We start from the raw sequence: 23777 nt of genomic DNA, 5'->3' as shown, positions 1-23777 counted from the left end.
ATATGTAAACCAATGTTTTTTTTTAAGTCTAAGAAAAATAAATTGCAGTAGATTTGAGAATCATCCAGTTCATCGTATTTTAATCCATGCATATTGGTCCTTATGCTCTGTGTATTCCTTAAATATTGATGTACCTTATAAGACACTGTTGATTATTTTCCTGACGTTTAATGCAAGGCCAATTGCCTTAATTTTGGAGTTTCATAGAATCCCTGCAGTGCAGAAGGCCATTCAGCCCATCGAGTCTGCACCAATCCTCTGGAAGAGCACTCTACCTGGGCCCAATCCCCCACCGTTTCCCCGAAACCCCACCTGTGGGCAATTTTAGCGCAGCCAACTAACCTGCACATCTTTGGACTGTGGGGGGGAACCGGAGCACCCGGAGAAAACCTACACAGACACGGGGAGAATGTGCTAACTCCACACAGTCACCCGGGTTCGGAAGCGAACCCAGCTCCTCAGCACTGTAGGCAGCAGTGCAAACCACTGTGCCACCGTGCTGCCAAGTTTATGCATCAGGATTCATATTCTTCATCGTTCATTACTCAGTAGCTCAGTATATTATGTATAGCGTTTCTAGACCTACTGATCTGGTTTTCAATTGCTTGCTGACTTCCTGACAGGTCCCATCTATCCTCCCAGGTGCAGAAGTTCTCACATAGCGCAAAGTGTTTCCCAGCCAATAACTTTACCTCAACCAACCCCAGCAAAGACATTTGATCCAGTCATTTCTGCTCGAGAGCACTTGCTTTGCACGAGGTGGCTTTTCAACAATAGTAATTACCCTCCTTACTGTCCTTCATTGGCAGTTACCTCCTGAGGTCACGGAAAGTGATATATAACTGCAAGCTTTTTATTTTCCGAACTTTAAAATTGTCAAACCAATATTGCTCTTCTGTTTCTTCATCTCATTACTGCTCACCGATTTTCTATTTCTGGTTTCAACTAAAATAAACTTGATTCGCCTCCCAAGTTATTTTGGGTTTCCTATTTCAGTCTTACTTTTTCCTCAGAGGGAATGGAATTCCTATATTCCTCTAAATGCTTTATCGTAAATGCTTTATTGTCTTCTTGTGGCTGGATTATGGCCTAGCATTGTAGGGTTAAATATTAAATCTAGCCTGTCCTGATGTTTATATAGAACATACAGTGCAGAAGGAGGCCATTCAGCCCATCGAGTCTGCACCTACCCACGTAAGCCCTCACTTCCACCCTATCCCCCGAACCCAATAACCCCTCCTAATCTTTTTGGACACTAAGGGCAATTTAGCCTGGCCAATCCACCTAACCTGCACGTCTTTGGACTGTGGAAAGAAACTGGACACAGGGAGAACATGCAGACTCCACACAGACAGTGACCCAAGCGGGAATCGGACCTGGGATCCTGGCGCTGTGAAGCCACAGTGCTAACCACTGTGCTACCATGCTGCCCTTTACAATGTAGGGTAGCACAATGGCCGGAGTTCTCTTGACCATTCGGATTTGCTGTTACCGCCGGCAGCCCAGCCATCCCTCCGCTGGTTTCCCGCCGGCGTGGGGTGGCTTTAATGGGAAATCCCATCGACGAACGGCGGGGAAAGGGAATCCTGCTGCCAGCGAACAGTGCGCCACAGAGAAACACGGGGACCAGAGATTCCAGCCCAAGATCTCAGCTTAATGGTATGTCAACAGAAAAGAACGACACAATCATGCTCGGACACTGTTGAAACTAGCTCTGGTGGTCAACTCCGCTTCAATTATCATGACAAATGCAAATGTTCTTTGCAAATAAACTGACAAGTTCCAACATGTACCAGACGTCCAACTCTTAATCAAGGGTTGGACTATGACTATGGTACAAGATTAGACAGTTGCTTTCTGTATCCACAACAAGTTAACAGAAGTTAAACATGTCGGAATTATAATTAAGGTTCCCGAGTGCTTGTGTTTCAGCTGCTGGTTGAAGCCGGACAGCGGGCGTTACTGTGTCACCAACCGACATCTGTACCAATGGTGAAAGATGGCAAGAGCGAGCATCGGGATACCCCAGATCCCAAATGTCTGTGTTTGCGGCAGTACAGGAACAAAGCAACACTGGGATTGCACCCGTACCAAAATCTGCAGTGGGATAAAGACAGAAAGAAGAGGTCGAGAAACAGAAGGCAAAGCAGAGGAAGACAGGAGAGAAAAACTTCAAATTCGAGACTGCTCTATGAACCTAAAGTAAAGGCAAAGCTTCACTGGGAGTCTGTGCGACAGTTTGTTACTTTCGATCATACATCTGTGTTTGAAGGAAGGCAATAGCCCAGCAAGTACTAATTCCTGCATATCCAAACTCTGCACCGATTAAATACCAACACTCAATAAATAAGAGCAGGAGGAGGCCACACACTCCAACAAGCCTTCTCGGCCATTCAACGCAATCAAGGTGGATCTTAGGCATCAATTCTATTTTCACCACCTGCTCCCCATAGCCCTTGGTCCCCCGAGACACACAAAATCTGCCTATCCCAGGCTGAAAGCATCGTCAACGATGCTGTACCCACAACCCTCTAGGGTAGAAAATTCCAAAGAGTCACAACTCACTGAGTGAAGCAAATGTGTCCTCCCCTGCCTTTAGCGCCCCTGCCTTTTAGATGATCGACAAGCGGGAACAATCGCTCAGCGTTCACCCTATCAAACCCTTTCAGAATTTTGTAGGTTTCCTTGAGAGAGCATTTCGTTCTTCCAAACTCCCAGAGGATACAAGCCCAAATACAAAATACGTTGTTTAAAATCATGAAAGATATTAGATGGGGTAAATAAAGAGGATGGAGGTGTAAGGCAATTGAGAAAAGTACCAGAAGGTGATTTAGGAAAGTTTCTTTTAAATGTTTTTTTTCATTCGCTTCCAGGATGTGGGTGTCGCTGGTCAGGCCAGCCTGTATTGCCCATCCCTAGTTGCCCTTTAGAAGGTGGTGGCGAGTTGCCTTCTTGAACTGCGGCAGTCCCTGAGGTGTAGGTACACACGCTATGCTATCAGGGGGGGAGTTCCAGGATTTTGACCCAGCGACAGTGAATGAACGGCCGATATATTTCCAAGTCAGGGTGGTGAGTGACTTGGAGGTGAACTTCCAGGTGGTGGTGTTCCCATGTATCTGCTGCCCTTGTCCTTCTAGATGGTAGTGATCAGAGGGTTGGAAGGTTTTGTCCAAGGAATGAAAGGAATGATAAAGGTTTGGAATGAACTGCCTGTTAGGGTGGTGGATAGCGACCCAACGGTGGCCTGCAAAAGTGAATTGGATAAATACTTGAGTGGGGAAGCTGATTCGCTGTTTGAAAGAGCTGGTGCAGACTCGATGGGCCAGAGGGCCATTATCCTGTGCTGGTCGATGACTATACTTAGAGCTGAGGGTTCTGGCTTAAACTGGGCTGACATTCATGGGGTACTTGCATCCGATGGGAATGAAGTAGTTTCCCCACTGCCCACTGTAGCCCCATGGCGCAGAAGTCCAGAGATCTGGGGTTGAATTTAATGAAAATGAAATATTTAATGAAAATGGCATCTGATGTGTCAGGGTACCACCCTGCCTGGAGCCCGATTACCCAGGGGCCCACAACACCTGGGAGATCCCCTCCCCCCCTCCTCCCCAAGTGTCGGTGCGGCTGGTCCATGTTTGTGGAAACCGGTGCTAAATGGCACCCACTCGTGATCTCCGAGGCGAGGCTGTTCGATTCGGGGCGCTGGGTAGATCCGGCGTAGACCTATTCGAGTGAGACTAACTGCTCACTTCAATATACAAATCTGGGTCCTGGCTGCAAATGGGCGGAATCCAAATCTAACGAGATCTCGCGGGGCGTGATGAGGCCGGTGAATCTCGCGAGAGGCCTCTTGCGCGATTTACCGGCTTTGTCATGTGCCGAGTCGGGCGGGTGAGGCCGAAAGATTGTGCCCCTGATGTCCAAATATAAAGTTGATATCCAGGGAGGCAGCCAGGGCTGAAGGGAGCGAGTGCAATCCCCACACCCTCGCTCCCCCCTCCATACAGCCCTAACAAATGGAGGCCAGAGTTTCATCTTTAAATGATGAGCAGATATCAATAGGATAAGTGCACTAGATTGGAACAAGACAATGAGCTCTGACTCCTGACAACCTCACCCCACCTCAACTAAATGATTTTCCTGACGTGGGAAGGGGGCGGGGGGATTTGTGAATCATGGCTCAGAGGCACATACTGAAACAGAGCGTGATCCACTGGATGTAATACTGTGGAACAAGAAAATCCAGGCAGCGACACCAGGGGCATGGCTGACTTCTGACAAAACCTTGCTGTGGATTTGTCAAGATTTTAAAAAGGCTCGAAATGCTAAATAGCAATGATTAGGATAAATATCAAAAGATGCAATACATTATAAGAAGCAAGGTTACAACTAGATCGTGGAAGGGGCTGGAAAGAGACAGGAAGAAATTGGTTTGTCACTCACCAAACTAACTACTTGTAGTTAATGGTCTAACCACACAAATCGGTTTCACCCAGCACATCAAAATTAACTGCAAAAAAAAGGCTACAAATCATGCATGTCCTCGAGGCAAGATCAAGCCACAACTCAAGAGATTAATTGAATGAATTGCACTTTGTGCTGCAGCTGAAGTTCAGATCCCAGGAACAGGGTCTGAACTTGGTTCTGTGCCCCGCCCGACAGCCAGGAACTTCCATTCGATTTTAACATTGATGTCTTTGTGCTAGGGACTTTGCTGTGTTTAATCAGGGTCTCACTATAGTAATCCTGTAACTATCTTGTACAGAGGGCTTAAACCACAGTAGTAGGTTGCAGCAAGCTGGTTTGCATTGGAGAAGGTACAGGGATGATCTAAATCAAACCTTAAAGGGATTCGATGAGGGAATTCAGCATGAGGGGCATTCACTTAAAACGCAGATTAAGGGGTTAAGGAAATCAAGGAATATGGAGATAGGATATAGAGCAGCCATGATCTAATTGGCAGCATGGCAGCACAGTGGTTAGCACATGGTCCCAGGTTCGATTCCCGGCCTGGGTCACTGTCTGTGCGGAGTCTGCACATTCTCCTCATGTCTGCATGGGTTTCCTCCGGGTGCTCCGGTTTCCTCCCACAAGTCCCGAAAGATGTGCAGTTAGGTAATTTGGACATTCTGAATTCTCTCTCAGTGAACCCAACAGCCGTCAGAGTGTGGAAACTCTGGAATTTTCACAGTAACTTCATTGCAGTGTTAATGTAAGCCTACTTGTGACACTAGTAATGATTATTGTTAAACAGGAGCGGCATGGTAGCACATTGGCTAGCACTGTTGCTTTGCAGCACCAGGGACCCAGGCTCGATTCCCGGCTTGGGTCACTGTCTGTGTGGAGTCTGCACCACCCCCGTCTGTAAGGCCCTGCTCAGAATAAAGAAATCAATCCGGGAGTACACTTTATGCACGTGTGAGTAGAAGAACTCCTTCACCCTCGGCTGCCCAAATCTCCATGGGTCCGCCCCCCCCCCCCTACCCCCCATCTGCTCCATGAACCCTTTTAGTTCCTTTGCCATTGTTGGCACCCTGCCCGTTTTTGAGCTTGACCGGTCTAAACCAGAGTCAATAACTGTGTTGAAGTCCCCTCCCATGACCAACCTATACGAATTCAGGTACGGTATCTTCCCCAGCATCCTCTTTATAAACTCCACATCATCCCAATTTGATACCACCTGCACCCCCTCCAATTTCCCACTGACCATAATGTACCGGCCCCCCACATCCGAAACTATTCTTCCCGCCTCAAATACCACCCGCTTGTTGATCAGGAATCGCGAGCCCTCTCGTCTTCAAGTCTAGTCCCGAGTGAAAAACCTGTCCGACCCAACCTTTCCTTAATCTAATCTGGTCAGCTACTCCAAGGTGCGTCTCCTGCAGCATTACCACGTCCGCCTTCAGTCCTCTCAAATGCGTGAACACGCGTGCCTTTTGACCGGCCCATTTAGCCCTCATACATTCCAGGTGATCAGCCTAGTTGAGGGGCTCATCGCCCCCAGCCCCCCCTTCGCTGATCAACCATCACCTTTCTTGGGCCAATCTCCAGCCCGCGCCCCGCTCCTCCACCGGCCCGCCCCCAGGCAGCCACCGCTCTCGACCTCCTCTCTGGTCCCTCAGCAACAGTCTCTCCCTCGTCCCCTTTGATAAGCCTAACATCTGCTCACTCCCCGCTATGCTTCCGTGAGCTAGCCCGCCCAGCTAGCTTGGTGGCCCCAACCCCTGGCGCGAGACATTCTCCCACTCATACACACACATTCAAATGACAAACAATCCCAACGCAATTGCCTGACAGGAAAAAGAAACGCTAAACAAAGAAAAGACCAAGCAAGAGATCCAGCATCTGAACAAACACACCTCCATCCTCCAACAGTGCAAATGTAAACTTTAACTCACTCAGCTCTGCAACTGGCCCCAAATCAATACAGAAGGCATTACAAATAACATCCGCAAAACGAAAAAATGAGAAACTTAAACAAGAATGTTGCAGCAAAGTTCAAAAGTTCTCAGTCCCGCCACCAGGCCTTTCATCGAAGTCCAGCACTTCCTCAGATGACTCGAAATAAAATTGTTGCTCCTCGTATGTGACCCAGAGATGGGCTGGATACAGCAGTCCGAACTTCTCTTTTTTCTTAAAAAGGGTCGACCTGATCTGGTTAAACCCCGCTCTTATCCTGGCCACATCCGCACTCAGGGTCTGATACTGTTCTCCCATGTGCAGCTCCGTGTCTGCTTGGCCCACTGTAAAATACGCTCCTTATCCAAATATCTATGAAATCTCACCACCATTGCCCTCGGTGGGGGGGGGGTCTCCCATTCGCGGCTTCCTCGCGAGCGCTCTCTGAGCCCTGTCTACCTCCAAGGGTCGGGAGAATGCCCCACCCCCCAGCAGCTTCCCGAACATGTCCGCTATGTATGCCACGGCGTCTGCTCCTTCGGACCCCTCCGGGAGCCCAACGATTCTCAAGTTCTGTCGGCGGGACCTATTCTCTAGGTCCTCCACCTTCTCCAGGAGCCTTTTCTGCTGGTCTCTCAGCATCTCCACCTCCAGTTTGATGTTCCTCCTGGTCAGCCAGCGCTTTTTCTACTTTCTGGATCGCCCGATCTTGGGCATACAATCTAAGCTCCAGCCTCACAATTGACTCTTTAATCGGGTCCAAGCAGTCCCACTTCTGCGTGGCGAAGCCTTCCTGGATAAATTGCATCAGCTGCTCTGTTGACCGCTGGGTCAACAAACCAGAGATTGATCATCCATCATGTTTTCTCCCCCTGCAGCTTCAGCCCAAGCCTTCTCTGTCCATCTGTTTCTGCCTTTGCGAGCACTTCTAGTCCTCCTCTCCATGCACCGATGTGGGAATCCAGTACCCAATTGCCTCTGTCATCGATTTTTCGAAACAAGTCCGGTAGAAAATCGTGGAAAAAGGTCCAAAAGTCCGACACGAGCGGGAGCCACCATATGTGTGACTTACTCCTTCATAGCCGCCACCGGAAGCCGTAGCTGTGTTACATTTGTGAAGGAAAGAAGCTGCTTTCGTGAGACAGAGCGTCTACAGAGCTCTTGGAGACCAAGGCTAAGAAAGCACAGACTGAAACGCGAGAGAAGTCACGTGATCCAGCTCTTGGGTGTCAAGCTATTGGATTTGAACAAACAAATCAGAGAGTCACCAGGGCAACAGCCTTACCCCCCCCAATTTCTCTTTCTCTGAAACCTCTCTCATCAAAAGCCGAGTTGTTTTGATTTGAAAACCAACCAGAAGACCTCACTGCTGCAAACAGAGTTCTTAAAGGAGGATTCCGAATGAATATCACTGTCTCCACAAGAAACGAGAATCAACCAGCCACAATTGCTCCAGTGAGAACCCCAAGTATCACAGCAACTACGAAACTGACTTTTTTTTACTTGAGCAAGTGAAGATCTGACACTCTGCAGACTTGTATTAATGCTTTACATGTTTTATGGGGGAGTTGAGGGGGTGCTGGTTGAGAGTGTGTTGTTTTTGGTTAGTTGGACATATTGCCTGAGTGGGTTTTAGCATTAAAACTAGCTCTTGTTAATTTAAGAAACCAGGCAAGCTACACAACAGTTAAGTATACACATTAAATTGGCCTATCGCTTTGTAAAATTCAAGCTCCATTATAACCAACCCAAAAGTGGTACAAAGGGAGGAGTCAGTTCACCCTCCTAATCTGGTCGGAACACAGTGTCAGGGATTGCCAGAATCATATTTTCTTGTCACTCCTGCACCCGAGAGTGTGTTTCCCTGATGACTGGTCCATTGCTGATTGCACCAGAGTGTATTTGCATTATTGTGTAATTTCATGTGACAGGCACTCCAGCAGGTTTGTCCATATCCTCCAGATCTGGCTGAATTATACATGGTTTCACCCAGTCTCAACAGAACTGAAACGAAAGGATGCATCAACCTGACTGACAACACTTTTCCCATCAGTGGTCGCACAGTCATGTGAAATATGGGGTCAGATATGGGGCAAAGTTGCCTATGGTGAAGTGATTAAAAATCGGGTTGGTCAAGAGATCGGAATTGGAAGAGATTATGGGCGGGATTCTCCGGCCGCATTCAGTGTTCATGTTTCCACTCCTGCCACATTGCTCTGATCAAAGTTACAAATTACATCCTGTACCATTGCACCACCTCTTACTTGTTGTACTGTCCCTGCAGCCTCTGACATGGTTGTCCCCACCATCCTCGTCCAGAACCGCTTCATTTTCACCAGCTGCACGCCTGCTTCCATTTTTATCCAATCGCAGTCAAAATCATTGATATCTTCTCTTTCCCCTCCCATTATCTCTGGTCTACCCAAGGATCTATTGTTGGCTTTTTCCTATTTCTCATCCACATGCTGGCTCTCAAATTTAGTCTCCAACTTTACTTCAGTCACCCCTTCCACGCCTTCTAAATTACAAGACTGCTTGTCCAACGTCCAGTCATGGATTAGTAGAAATTTCCACTCACTAAGTATTGTGACGATCAAAGCCATTATCTTTGGTCCAGACAGCAATAACAATCTAACCTCGAGCCAACGATTCGAACTCTCTTCCTGACGACAGAGGCTCATTCAGATCATTCACAATTAGACCTTGAGATGGTCTTCTGGCCACATGTCTGCACCATCACAAAAGTCTATTTTCAGCTCCGTAATGTCACCCAGCGTCAATCCTGCTCCAGCTCGTCCGCTGCTGACAAACCCATCCATGCTTTTCTTACAGCTGGACTGGAATACGCTTACCCCCTCTGGGCTGATCCCCCCACATTCAACCCTCCAAAATCTTAAGCTCATTCAGAACTCTCCTCCTCGAGCCCTAACTTGCACCAAGTCCTTTTCGTCCAATCGCTCTTTGACTTACATCAGATTCCGAAGGAAGCCTCCATTTTAAAATGGGGGACTCCCCTCCAACCCTTAAACTCTTGAGATATAAGGCTGGATTCTTCCACCCCGCCACAAGATCGCCACAGGCGAGAAGTGAACATTGACCTCGGGCGGGATTCTCCGGTCGCCGGGCGGATGCAGTGGGAGAATCCCGCCCATAATCTCTTCCAATTCGGGTCTCTTGAATAACTCGATTTATAATCACTCCACCATAGGCAACTTTGCCTTCAGTCACCAATGTTCTAAACTCTGGAATTGCCTCCCCTAATTATCTCCACCTTTCTATTCTCCTTTAGGTTGCTTCACATAGGGGCAGCATATTGGCACTGCTGCCTCACAGCACCAGGAATCCGGGTTCAATTCCAGCCTTGGGCGACTCTGTATGTAGAGTTTGCACATACTCCCGTGTCAGTGTGGGTTTCCACCAGGTGCTCTGGTTTCCTCCCATAGTCCAAAGATTTGCAGGTGAGGTGGATTGGCTATGCTAAAATTACCCCTTTGTGTCCAAAGATATGCATGATAGGTGGGATTGCGGGGCGGGGGGAGTGGGCCTGGGTCGGGTGTTCTTTCGGAGGGGGTTGGCGCAGACTTGATGGGCCAAATGGCCTCCTTCTGCACAGTGGGGAATCTATGCCAAAACCCCTTTCTCACCAAGCTTTCGGTCATCTGACCTCATATCTCACATGCCACAAGTGCAAAATTTTGTTTGATCATAATCCTCAGCGGCCTATTTGCATGCAGAAAAGTCAAACCGCAATGTGATAATTTGTTTTCAGTTGTTGATTCAGAAATAAGCGTTGGTCAGGAGACAAGAGAATGCCCCTGCTCCAATAGTACCACGTCACCATGATCTTTAACATCCTCCGAAGGCCAAGGTTGCACCGGTGACAGTGAAATACTCTAAGCTCGGAATTGACGTGTCAATCTAGATTGCAAGCTCATCTCTTGACTGGGGCTTGATTCCATGACTTTCTGACTTTTGAGGGAGTGTTCCGCTAATAAACCATGTTGACTCCCGAGAGTCATCCCAGGGGGTGGGGGGAGAAAAATTAAGGAATTAAGAGCAAGAGATTATTACTAAAGATAATAGAAACATTATCATTTCCTTATTCAACTACAAAGCCAGACTACATGATAGTGTTGGTAGAAGGGTTCTACTCGAGATGGCAGCCATTCATTTCCTTTTTCAAAGAGCTAGTCACCATCAACGGATTATTAGTTTATAATAAGTTATCAGGGCGTGGGGTTGTAAATTTCTGAAGTTATCTATGTACTGTACCTGCATATATTTGTTGGTTAGGATGGATTTATTTTGTAATAATGAAACATTCTTTTTAGCAATAAAAATATTTTCAAAAAAGATGGGGGGCAGGGGGGGTTTCACAGCCTAAATGTGCGGAATTGAAATGGCAAGCGACAGGAAGTTTGGGATCATGCATGTGCAGACTGGGTGAACGTTTTGTCAAACACCTTTGCTCAGTCCGCAAGCAATGACCCTGACCTTCTGGTCACCTGCCACTTCAACTCAGAATCTTGCTCTGATGCTCACATGCCCATCCTTGGCTTGCTGCAATGTTCCAGTGGAGCTCAATGCAAACAGACGAAGGCAGCATCTCATCTTGCCATTAGGCATGTTACAACCTTCTGGACTCAGCATTTGAATTCAACAACTTTAGACTGTGAACCTCCCCCTGTGCCTCATCTACCACTAGCTGTGGGAGAGCAATGAAAAAACAAATGAAAGTTAAGCAAGTAGAGTTTAAAAATTAAGATTTAAATTATAAAAGGATAATTAGGTGTATTTTATTGATTAAAAAAAAAAAAAAATCAGTGCTTTTATTCCATGGGATTAGAAAGCGGAGGGTGTCAACTGCACTCCAGAGCGTGCAATCTGGGCTTGCACACTGCAGTGTTGTACTGAGGCAGTGCAGCACTGTCTGAGGCAGTCTTTTCAATGAGGTGTTTAAATCAAGCTGTCTGCCCTCAAGCATATGTTCATGGTCTTAATGAAAGAAGAGCTGATGCCCTGGCACACCCCAACATCACTGACAGCAGATTGTCTGGTTGTTATCACATTGCTGTTTGTGTGACCTTGCTGTGCGAAAATTGGCTGTTGGATTTCTCTCCATTATAAGAATAACTTCAAATGTACTTCACAAACAATTGCAGCAGGTCTGACAGCATGTAATGTTTCGAGTCTGGATGACTCTTTGTCAGATGCACTTTAATGGTTGTGAGTTGCTTTGGGATGTTGCAGTCGCGAAAGGTGCTGTATGAATGCAAGTTCTTCTCTCCTGATGCAGTGTTAAACCAAGATTGTTGAGTTTAGGAAGAAGCAGGGAGTAATCTGTCTGCCATGGAGATTTGATCTCCACTTGCCTGGATGAGTGCAGCTCCAACAACAAGATAGCATGACAGCATCCAGAATAAAGCAGCCAGCTTGATTGGCACCCAGTCCACCATCTTACACTTTCACTACTGCATCCACTGGCAGCAGTGTGTACCATCCACTGTCTTAAAAACAATTAGGGATGGGCAATAAATGCTAACCCCGTCAACAACGCCCATATCCCATGAACAAATATATATATTTTTTAACGAGTAGCATGATAGAATCCTTATAGCGTAGAAGGAGGCCATTTGACCTATCAGGCCTGCACCAACCCTCCGAAGGAGCACTTCATCCAGGCTCACTCCACAGCCCTATCCCCGTAACCATCATGGCCTATGCACGTAACCTGCATAGGGACACAAAGGGACAATTTAACAAGGTCAAACCACCTCACCTGCACATCTTTGGACTGTGTGAGGAAACCCATTCAGACATGGGGAGGAAGTGCGAACTCCACACAGACAGTCGCCCAAGGCCGGAATTGAACCCAGGTCCCTGGCGCTGTGAGGCAGCAGTGCTAACCACTGTGCCACCGTGCCGCCTACAAGTCAGTTCATTGCTGAAAATAGGCACCTGAGCAAAATCTCAAAAATTGTTTTCCCCCCCCCCCCCCAATTCATTTTTGGGATGTGGGTGTGGCTGGCTCGGCCAGCATTTATTGCCCATCCCTAATTGTCCTCAAGATGGTGGTGAGCTGCCTTCTTGAACTGCTGCAGTCCGTGTGGTGTAGGTACACCCACAATGCTGTTAGGAAGGGGTGTTTTAAGTATTGGCGGTTTTTAATGTGACTAATATAGTTATAAATTCAGGGTTGGGTGGAATGACCTCAATCACATTAAAGGAGATCTTTTTAACAAGATATCCCACATAAAATTATAGCCCAAATTCCACAAGACTGGGGCAACAACAAATCTGCGATTATATTCCTGGTTTTTCTACCTTCCCCATCCCCAATGTTTGGAGAATCCGATGGAAAGCTGCCTCACTGGTTTGGACAGGTGAGCCGAACTAGTTGACTTGCAAGACTTGGAGATCCCAAAACTTTCTCTTTAAATTCTCTTGCTGGGTGCAACACGATTGGTTGGAGTAGTTTCAAATTAGCTAGCAAGCCAGATAGTTTGTGAAATACGATAGGCTGATCTCCACCAGTCATACGGTTTGTCGATTGTTTCTTTCTCCCTCTAGTTTATTAGGCATTGTTCAAATATACAGTGACCTATTTCTGTGTGACAGGCCGCCCAGTTCACAAAGTGTGATAATGCCGATATTGTTAACTAGTCCTTTCCTCAGCTCTATGCAGGTCGATTTACACGATTTGTCAGTGCCAAGTTGGGACGCAATAATACAATAGAAGCATTATTGAAAAGATATTGTGAATTTTGAATGTCAGACTTGATTTGAGAGCAAACTGAGGGTAGGATATGGCATTTGATCACAACCTCATGACATCTCAGAAAGTGCTTCGCGAACAATGAGTGAATTGCAATTTCTAGGTTTGAGCAAAGGCAGCAAACCCACCATCAAGACCCACAAACAGTTCGGAGAAAAATGACCAATTATGCTCCGCTATTGGCACCTTCAACTGCCCTAGGTCCTAAGCACTGGATTTCCATCCTTAGGCAGCACGATAGCACAGTGGTTAGCACAGTTGCTTCGCAGCTCCAGGGTCCCAGGCTGGATTCCCGGCTTGGGTCACTGTCTGTGCGGCGTCTGCGTGGGTTTCCTCCGGGTGCTCCGGTTTCCTCCCACAGTCCAAAGATGTGCAGGTTAGGTGGATTGGCTATGTTAAATTGCCCAATAAAGTGTCCGAAAAAGGTTAGTTGGGGATAGGGTGGAGGTGTGGGGATGGGGTGGAGGTGTGGGCATGGGTAGGGTGCTCTTTCCAAGGGCCGGTGCAGATTCGATGGGCCGAATGGCCTCCATCTGCACTGTAAATTCTATGATTCTATGACTTCTCTCTCCTCTAGTAAGATGCTCTTTAAAACCTACCACTTTGACCAAGTTTCTGCTCACCACTTCCAATATCCGGCTCGATGCCAAGTTTTGTTGGGTAACACTCGTGGGAAGCGCCTTGGGATATTATAATCTGTTAAAGGCGAGAGTTAAATGCAACTTGTTAACCTGCTTTGCACGGAGTTAGCTAAGGCAGGATTATTGTTCAAGGCAATGGGGGAATTCTCCTGCTCCTCTTGTAATCATGTGTTGGGATCTTTTATATTCAGTTCCGGATCAGGTGCCATCTTTTAATGCAACGCCACATCCTCGCTGCTCTGAAATGGCAGCTGAGTACTTTGTTCAAGAATGTAGCATTAGGGCTCTTGCAAAATGAAAATGCCATTGATGCTGGTAATTCCAAAGTATTAAATACTAAAAGTATCTCTGATTGATTTGCATAGGGGTAGGACCAGTTGGAATAAGCTGCCTTTGAATATTGCCGGTTGGCCAAGTAGCGTTGTGAGCCAATTTGGAGTGGCACCAAATGTATTTCAAAATCTGCCTCCCAATCCTCAGCATCGGCACCACTACCAGACTCTTAAAGGAACAAAGAACAAGACAGCACAGGAACAGGCCCTTCGGCCCTCCAAGCCTTTTTGCAGGGGAAAACGTAAGCGAGGCCATTCCCAAGGCCCCCCGTTAGAACAACTACAAGAGCCCGCCTCCATCTGCCCCCATATGGAATTTCTTCTTTATTTAAAAAATAATAATTTTTATTAAGGTTTTCATAAAATATCAATAAATAAAGGAAAAAGGAGCCCAACAGGGTTAAGTACAAAACACAGTCCAGAAAACCAACCCTCCATACCCCCCTCCCCCGTACATAAATAATAAATTAACATTAACACCCCGACTTAACACAACAGGTATATACCCCCCCCCTCAGACCCTCCAGTGTAAATAACAAAAACAAGAAAAATAAAGTAACCCCCCCCCCCCCTCCCCCCAGTTGCTGCTGCCATTGACCAATGTTGACCGTTCTGCCAGGAAGTCTAAGAACGGTTGCCACTGCCTAAAGAACCCTTGTACCGACCCTCTCAAGGCGAATTTCACCATCTCCAATTTAATAAACCCCGCCATATCGTTGATCCAGGATTCCACGCTTGGGGGCCTCGCATCCTTGCACTGAAGAAGAATCCTTCGCCGGGCTACCAGGGACGCAAAGGCCAGAATTCCGGCCTCTTTCGCCTCCTGCACTCCCGGCTCCTCTGCGACCCCAAATATTGCGAGCCCCCAGCCCGGTTTGAACCTGGATCCTACCACCCTCGACACCATCCTCGCTACGCCCTTCCAAAATTCCTCCACGCTGGGCACGCCCAAAACATATGGGTGTGATTTGCTGGGCTCCCTGAGCACCTAACACACCTGTCCTCACCCCTAAAAAACCAGGTCATCCTTGCCCCGGTCATGTGTGCCCTGTGCAGCACCTTAAACTGTATGAGGCTGAGCTTCACGCACGATGAGGAAGAGTTCACCCTCCCTAGGGCATCTGCCCACGTCCCCTCTTCGATCTCCTCTCCCAACTCCTCCTCCCACTTACCTTTCAACTCCACCACCGAGGCCGCCTCCTCCTCCTCCTGCATCACCTGGTAAGTTTCCGAGATCTTCCCCCCCCCACCCCCCCTGCCGCCGAGAGCACCCTGACCTGTACTGTGTGCGGCAGCAGCCACGGGAATTCCACCACCTGCCGCCTGGCAAACGCCCTTACCTGTAAGTACCTGAAGGTGTTAACTTCCCGTCCACAAACAGGTCCTTCGTATCCGTGCCCTGTGCCACCCCGAAAACCCTCCATCTGTTCTCCCTGGGACGGACCAGTGGTTCCCCCATATTGGGGTCCACACCGAGGACCCAACTTCCCCCCTGTGCCGCCTCCACTGCCCCCAGATTTTGAGGGCAGCCGTCACCACCGGGCTCGTGGTATACCTCCTTGGAGGGAGCGGCAGCGGCGCCGTTGCAAGCGCCCCCAGACTCGTACCCACACAAGACGCCGTCTCCAGCCTCTTCCATGCAGCCCCTTCCCCCTCCATCACCCACTTGCGCACCATCGTCGCATTGGCGGCCCAGTAGTACCCACAGAGGTTGGGCAGCGCCAGCCCCCCCCCCCCCTATCTCTACTCCGCTCCAGGAACACCCTTCTCACCCTCGGAGTCCCTCGCGCCCACACAAACCCCATTATACTCCTGTCGACCCGCCTAAAAAAGGCCTTCGGGATAAACACGGGGAGGCACTGGAACAGGAACAAAAACCTTGGGAGCACTGTCATTTTGACTGACTGCACCCTACCCGCCAAGGACAGCGGCAACGCATCCCACCTCTTGAACTCCTCCTCCATTTGCTCCACCAGCCTTGTGAAATTAAGCCTATGAAGGGCCCCCCAGCTCCTGGCCACCTGGATCCCCAAATACCTGAAGCTCCTCTCCGCCCTTTTTAGTGGGAGCTCGCCAATCCCCCTCTCCTGGTCCCCTGGGTGAACAACGAACAACTCGCTGTTCCACATGTTGAGCTTGTACCCCGAGAAATCCTCGAATTCCCCAAGGTTCCTCATTACCTCCGGCATTCCCCCCACCGGGTCTGCCACATATAGCAGCAAGTCGTCTGCATAGAGCGACACCCTATGCTCCTCCCCACCTTGCACCAACCCCCTCCAGTTCCTCGACTCACTCAGTGCCATAGCCAGGGGTTCAATCGCCAGTGCGAAGAGCAGGGGGGACAGGGGACACCCCTGCCTCGTCCCTCGGTGCAACCGAAAGTACTCGGACCTCCTCCTGTTCATGTCCACACTGGCCATCAGTACCTCATACAACAGCCTAACCCACCTGACAAACCCCTCCGCAAACCCAAACCTCTTCAGCACCTCCCACAGGTACCCCCACTCTACCCTATCGAAGGCTTTCTCAGCGTCCATCGCCACCACCATCTCCGCCTCCCCCTCCCTCGCCGGCATCATGATAACGTTCAAAAGCCTCCGCACATTCGCGTTCAACTGTCTCCCCTTCACGAACCCAGTCTGGTCTTCATGGATGATCTGCGGCACATAATCCTCGTGGCTAAGACCTTCGCCAGCACCTTGGCATCTACGTTTAGCAACAAAATCGGCCTGTAAGACCCACACTGCAGGGGACCCTTGTCCCGCTTCAGGATCAAGGAGATCGGTGCCCGGGACATCGTCGAGGGCAAAGCCCCCCCCTCCCTTGCCTCATTGAAGGTCCTAACTAGCAACGGGCCCAACAGGTCCATATATTTTTTATTGAATTTGATCGGGAAACCTTCCGGCCCCGGTGCCTTCCCCGCCTGCATGCTTCCTATCCCTTTGTCAGCTCCTCCAGCCCAATTGGGGCCCCCAATCCCGCCACCAGTCCCTCCTCCACCTTGGGAAACCTCAATTGGTCTAGAAAGCGGCCCATCCCTCCCTCCTCCAGTGGGGGCTCGGACCGATACAATTCCTCATAAAAGTCCCTGAAGACCCCATTGATGCCACCCCACTCCGCACCACACTCCCTCCCCTGTCCTTAACTCCCCCGATCTCCCTAGCTGCGTCCCGCTTCCGAAGCTGATGTGCCAGCATCCGACTTGCCTTTTCCCCCATACTCGTAAATCGCCCCCTAGGCCTTCCTCCACTGCACCTCCGCCTTCCTGGTGGTCACCAGGTCGAATTCGGCCTAGAGGCTGCGCCTCTTCCTCAACAATCCTTCCTCAGGCACCTCTGCATACCTCCTGTCTACCCTCACCATCTCCCCACGAGCCTCTCCCCCCGCTCTTCCTCTCTTTGTGGGCCCTAATGGAGATCAGCTCTCCCCTAACCACCGCCTTCAGCGCCTCCCATACCATCCCCACCCGGACCTCCCCGTTATCGTTGGCCTCCAGGTACCTCTCTATACTTCCTCGGACCCGCTCGCTCACCTCCTCGTCCGCCAACAGCCCCACCTCAAAGCGCCACAGCGGGCGCTGGTCCCTCTCCTCCCCAGCTCTAAGTCCACCCAATGTGGGGCGTGATCCGAAATGGCTATCGCCGAGTACTCGGCATCCTCTACTCTCACTATCAGCGCCCTGCTCAAAATAACAAAGTCGATCCGGGAATAAGCCTTATGGACATGTGAGAAGAATGAAAATTCCCTAGCCCCTGGCCTTGCAAATCTCCAAGGGTCCACCCCTCCCATCTGGTCCATAAACCCCCTCAGCACTCTAGCCGCCGGCCTCCTACCCGTCCTAGACCTGGAGCGATCCAGTGCCGGATCCAACACCGTGTTAAAGTCTCCCCCCATTATCAGGCCCCCCACTTCCAAGTCTGGGATCCGGCCCAACATATGCCGCATAAAACCCGCATTGTCCCAGTTCGGAGCATACACATTGACCAGTACCACCCTCTCTCCCTGCAACTTACCACTTACCATTATGTACCTACCGCCATTATCTGCCACAATGCTCGCGCCTCGAATGACACCTTCTTTCCCACCAAGATCGCCACCCCTCGATTTTTGGCATCCAGCCCCGAATGAAATACCTGACCTACCCACCCTTTCCTCAATCTTGCCTGGTCTGCCACCTTCAGGTGTGTCTCTTGGAGCATAACCACATCTACCTCCAGCCCCTTCAGGTGCGCGAACGCGCGGGCACGCTTGACCGGCCCATTCAGTCCCCTTACATTCCAGGTTATCAGCCAGATCAGGGGGCTACCCACCCCCCTCTCCCGCCGACTAGCCATAACCCCTCCTCGGCCAGCCACGTGCCCGCACCCCACGCCCGGCCCGTTCCCCACGGCGGCAGACCCCAGTCTCGAACCCCCCCCCCCCCCCCCCACTCACTCCAGCTCCCCTTTGACCATTGCAGCAGCAACTCAATCCGCGCCCCCCCCCCACCCCACCCCCCCCGGGCTAGGACTGTTTTACTCCCCCCATTGCACTTCCGCAAATCAGCTGACCCCGGCCGCTCCCGCCTCTCCTTCGACTCCTCCCATTGTGTGACACACCTTCCTCTTCCGTTCCCCATCTGCAGGCTCTCCCCCTCCCACTTCCATCCTAAGCACGGGAAACAACGCTCGCTTCCCCGCCCCCGCCCCCTCCAGCCTTCAGCGCGGGAAAAAGCCCGCGCTTTCCACCTACCCGGCCCGCCACCTCGGCGCAGCTCCTTTTACAGGCCCAGTCCCCTCACCCCCGACTCGGGCTTCCCCTCCCCCTCGGGGCCCCATCTCACCGCTGGCCATCCACCCCTGTTCCATTTGCTTACCCCCCTCCAAGAGCCCCCCGCCCCCGACCGACCCAACCAGAACAGTGCTCAACCCGCCCTAACCACCCTCACCGGACCAGAAAGAGAAACGAAAAAAAAAACAAGAGCAAAGGACTCCCCCTCAAAAAGTAACATATCAACAGCAATCCCCAAACGCCCATCCCGACCCTCAATCTGTGTCCAACATCTCGGTGTGACCAAAGGCCCACGCCTCCTCCGGAGACTGAAGATGATGGTGCCGGGACTTGTAGGTGACCACAGTCGCGCCGGCTGCAACATGCTAAACTTCACCCCCTTCCTTTGCAGCACCGCCTTCGCTCGATTGTACCCGGCCCTCCTCTTCGTCACCTCCGCACTTCAGTCCTGGTATATTCGAACCTCCGCGTTCTCCCACCTGCTGCTCCTCTCCTTCTTGGCCCACCTGAGCAGACATTCCCAATCAGCGAACCGATGAAACCGCACCAGCACCGCCCACGGAGGCACATTAGCCTTGGGCCTCCTCGCCAGCACTCTATGGGGCCCTTACAGCTCCAGGTGCCCCTGGAAGGACCCCGCTCCCATCAGCGAGTTCAACATGGTGACCACATAGGCCCCCAGTACGGCCCCTCCAGCCCCTCCGGGAGGCCCAGAATCCGCAGATTCTTCCCGCTCGACCGATTATCCATCTCCTCGAACCGCTCCTGCCATTTCTTGTGGAGCGCCTTGTGCGCCTCCACCTTTACCGCCAGGCCTAAGATCTCGTCCTCATTGTCGGAGATCTTTTGTCGGGCCTCGCGGATCGCCACACCCCTGGGCCGTCTGTGTCTCCAGCAGCTTATCAATAGAAGCCTTCATCGGCTCAAGCAGGTCCGCTTTAATCTCTCTGAAGCAGCGCTGGATAACCTCCTGTTGCTCCTGCGCCCACTGCATCCACGCTGCCTGGTCCCCGCCCGCCGCCATTTTGTTCTTCTTCCCTCGCACCTTCTTCGGCTCCACCACCACTTTTTTGAGTCGCCCCGCTCCTGGTAAAAGCCATATACTGTCGGGGAACTATTGTAATTTCCTTCCCACACCGGGAAACGTCGAAAAATAGCCGTTGGGGGCCCTGAAAAGAGCCCAAAAGTCAGTTTTTTGCGGGAGCCGCCGAATGTGCGACTTAGCTCCGCATAGCCGCATCCGGAAGTCCCCATATGGAATTTCGATCCCTCAGCCACCCACTAATAAAATAACATTAGGTAAGGCTAAGCCACCCGACTGTCTCTGAAACCTTCTCCTCCATCTTGACCCCCATTTTGTTTTCTTGGCATGGCCCAATGGCATGTCCCAATGCAATCACCACCTCCGCCCCAAGCCCCCACTGGAATATCTGTCACTCGTTCTTCAGTTGTGCTCTCACTGAGCACTGACCTATGTTCTCTTTGTGGTGAATGTATAATTACTGATAATTCACCAGTGCACTGTATTATATTATTAACCCTGTGAGCTCTACCTATGGGCCATTGTGTGGCTTCACCCACAGGGGATATGTTGGGGCATGTACGGGCTCCGCCCATGGCTCCACCCCCTTTACAGGACGTACAAGAGCTGCCGACCTGCGGGGCCACCTTCAGTGTTGTACCGGTCTCAGGCAGGCTCAGTTCTAAGCTGATTAAAACCACGGTTTACTTCTCCACATGTCTTCGAGTGAATTAATGGTCGCATCACTCCTATTAACACATTCTGCTATCTTACCTTTATGCCACTATCAGCACCTTCTTTAATGCTCCCATTAACACTCATAGAATCATAGAATTTACAGTGCAGAAGGAGATCATTCGGCCCATCGAGTCTGCACTGGACCTTGGAAAAAGGACCCTACTTAGACCCACACCTCCACCCTATCCCCATAACCCAGTAATTTCACCAAGGCTGAACACCAAGGGCAATTTAGCATGGCCAATCCACCTATCCCGCACAACTTTGGACTGTAGGAGGAAACCGGAACACCCGAAGGAAACCCACGCAGACACAGGGAGAACGTGCAGACCCCACATACAGAATCACACAAGACAGTGACCCGAGCGGGAATCGAACCTGGGACCCTGGAGCTGTGAAGTGACAGTGCTAACCACTGTTCTACTGTGCCGTCACAGGGAGAATGTGGACACTCCATTTGACAAAAATGTCATGGACAGCAGACAATGTCTCCTCAGCTCCCACCTATGCCTGACATTCTATTCTTCTCCGCCTCCTCCAACCCCTTTCCAATTATATAATCCATCACATTTCTCCCCCTCTGTAGAAGTCAAACAAACTCAAAATGTTAACTCTGATTCTTTCTCTCTCCACAGACGCTTCCAGACCTACTGCGTTCTTCCAGCATTTTCTGTTTTTATTTCGGATTTCCAGCATCCAAAGTCTTTGTGTGAATTCCGCAGTATTTTGCTTTTATCGGATTGTTTAAAGCACATGTTTCCATAGCCAGGGTTTCTCTGGAGCAGGTCGCCATCCTGTCAGTAGACCCTGGAGGGGTGCCAGCCCACTAGGCGACTCTTGCACCCTTACTACCGGCCGTGGGCATAATCAACCTGTTTGGCCAGGTCCCGATCACCCCTTCGCTGGCCATCCAAGTCCTGAAGTGGGACTAGAACCTGGCTCAAAGTAAAGAAGCGACCCATTGCTCCACTTCCTTCCTATTTTCTGACGAAAGGTCTTTATTAATAATAAGAATAATAATCTTTATTGTCACAAGTAGGCTTACATTAAAACACTGCAATGAAGTTACTGTGAAAAGCCCCTAGTCTTAGAATCATAGAATTTGCTGTGCAGAAGGAGGCCATTCGACCCATCGAAAGGCATCGGCCCACGGAAAGGGCATCTTACTTAAGCCCACTAGCTCAATTAAGCTACTTAATTGATGAGAACTGCTTGACCTGCATGATCCCGGCTCCACATTCTTACACATACAGAGCCCCCCACGGAAGTAGAGTGGTTAGCACTGTTGCTTCACAGCACCAGGGTCCCAGGTTCGATTCCTGGCTTGGGTCACCGTCTCTGCGGAGTCTGCACGATCTCCCCGTGTCTGTGTGGGTTTCCTCCGGGTGCTCCGGTTTCCTCCCACAAGTCCTGAAAGACGTGCTGTTAGGTGAATTGGACATTCTGAATTCTCACAACTAGGGGATTTTCACAGTAACTTAATTGCAGTGTTAAAGTAAGCCTACTTGTGACACTAATGATTATTATAACTGGTGGCCAAACTGCTCGTCAAAAGATGGTCAATAGTGGGGAGCAAGGATTAATTGCCCACCAATCGTCCTTACCCAACTTGAGTTTCTGTCCTCACACTGTCAAACCGAGCTTGTTTCCAAGTGACTAACTGGTGTGTCATTCAGGATGCGAGGGTGCGAGCCTGAGAACCAGAGAGAGAAAAAATAAAAGATTAAAACACACATCGGCATCCAGGAATCAGGTCGTCACTTAACAATAAACATTATCCCTCCCCGCAACATGGAAATAAAAACATTGCCAACTCTGAACGTAGCTCCCGGGGGTAAATCCGCCACTAGACAGGACTCGCTCTGTGTATTTAGTTTCAACCAAATGGGAGAGGAATCTCTGTCTCATCCCCCATTGCCAGCCCCACTGTCATTACACATCTACAGGAGGAACTAACTCCTCTAAACTTTGTCCCCTATTCCTCACCGGCTACTTCAAACTACCAACCCCTTTAAACTATGCAAACAGTTCAGAAACTCCCTCTGAACTCTCCCAGAGGAGCCGGAGCCCCTCACAGACTCCAGTTAAACCAAGTCCTTTCCAACTGGTCCCACCAAAATGTGCTGGAGGTGTGAAATCTGTGCCCCTTTCAGTAGGACAGACCCACCCCCGCCCCCTTGGAGTTGGAAAGTTTTCCCGGGCTGACACTGTCACAAACTCCTGGAAATGCAGAGCAGAAAAAGAGGCTGAAAATAGAGCCAGTCTCACTCACTCACTCACTCACTCACTCACACTCACTCTCTCACTCTCTCTCTCACTCTCTCTCTCTCTCTCTCACTCTCTCTCTCTCTCTCTCTCCCCCCTCCCCAGCCTCTTACCGCAGCTCCGGCCGTTCATATCCGTGTCCTATCAGCCCCTGCAGCAGTCTGCTGGGCTGTGCAAACGCAGCCAGCAACAACACTGACAGTCTCCTCCCTCTCTCCCAGTCTGCGCATGAACCGTTCCTAGACTCAAACATTCCTTACAACTCAAACTCTACTCACTTCTCTCATGCCTTGCTCTCCCTTTCTGCGCCCACGTGTTTTTTTTTAAACAAGAAAAGCACCAACTTACAAATCCAAAATACAGTTGCCGTTCGTCCCTGAAATAGAAGTGAATGCCAGCTGGAAGAGAATATCTGATAGCCCTCTTTCTACAGTCACTGTATCAGCTGGATCAGAATATCTGACAGCCCTCTTTCTACAGTCACTATCTGTATCAGCTGGAAGAGAATATCTGATAGCCCTCTTTCTACAGTCACTGTACCTGTATCAGCTGGAAGAGAATATCTGATAGCCCTCTTTCTACAGTCACCGTATCAGCTGGATCAGAATATCTGACAGCCCTCTTTCTACAGTCACTATCTGTATCAGCTGGAAGAGAATATCTGATAGCCCTCTTTCTACGATGTGGAGATGCCGGCGTTGGACTGGGGTGAGCACAGTACGAAGTCTTACAACACCAGGTTAAAGTCCAACAGGTTTGTTTCGATGTCACTAGCTTTCGGAGTGCTGCTCCTTCCTCAGGTGAATGACCTCTTTCTACAGTCACTGTATCAGCTG

The 23777-nt window shown here is 50.0% G+C and overlaps 1 protein-coding gene across 6 annotated transcripts in view; it reads right to left on the bottom strand.

Moving 5' to 3' along the window:
* Positions 1-23148, bottom strand: part of sgms2a (sphingomyelin synthase 2a) — a 92787-nt gene extending 69639 nt beyond the window's left edge. For 2 of the 6 annotated variants that reach the window (XM_072495377.1, XM_072495380.1), the window contains exons 1-2: positions 23055-23119; positions 22281-22369 (exon numbers count right to left, since the gene is read on the bottom strand). Coding sequence is in view for 1 of the 6 variants with exons in the window: in XM_072495382.1 (XP_072351483.1) it covers positions 22281-22348 (68 nt within the window). In the remaining 5 variants the exon portion in view is untranslated. Of the gene's footprint in view, positions 1-22280; positions 22370-23054 lie in introns of those variants that run through there. The other 4 variants (XM_072495379.1, XM_072495378.1, XM_072495382.1 and 1 more) reach the window with 3 other exon arrangements.
* Between the last annotated feature and the right edge of the window lie 629 nt (positions 23149-23777).

The sequence above is a fragment of the Scyliorhinus torazame genome, chromosome 3, assembly GCF_047496885.1.
Source record: "Scyliorhinus torazame isolate Kashiwa2021f chromosome 3, sScyTor2.1, whole genome shotgun sequence".
NCBI lineage: Eukaryota > Metazoa > Chordata > Chondrichthyes > Carcharhiniformes > Scyliorhinidae > Scyliorhinus > Scyliorhinus torazame.
The sequence above is the reverse complement of the archived record's forward strand: the minus strand, read 5'-3'. Positions and strand labels throughout refer to the sequence as shown.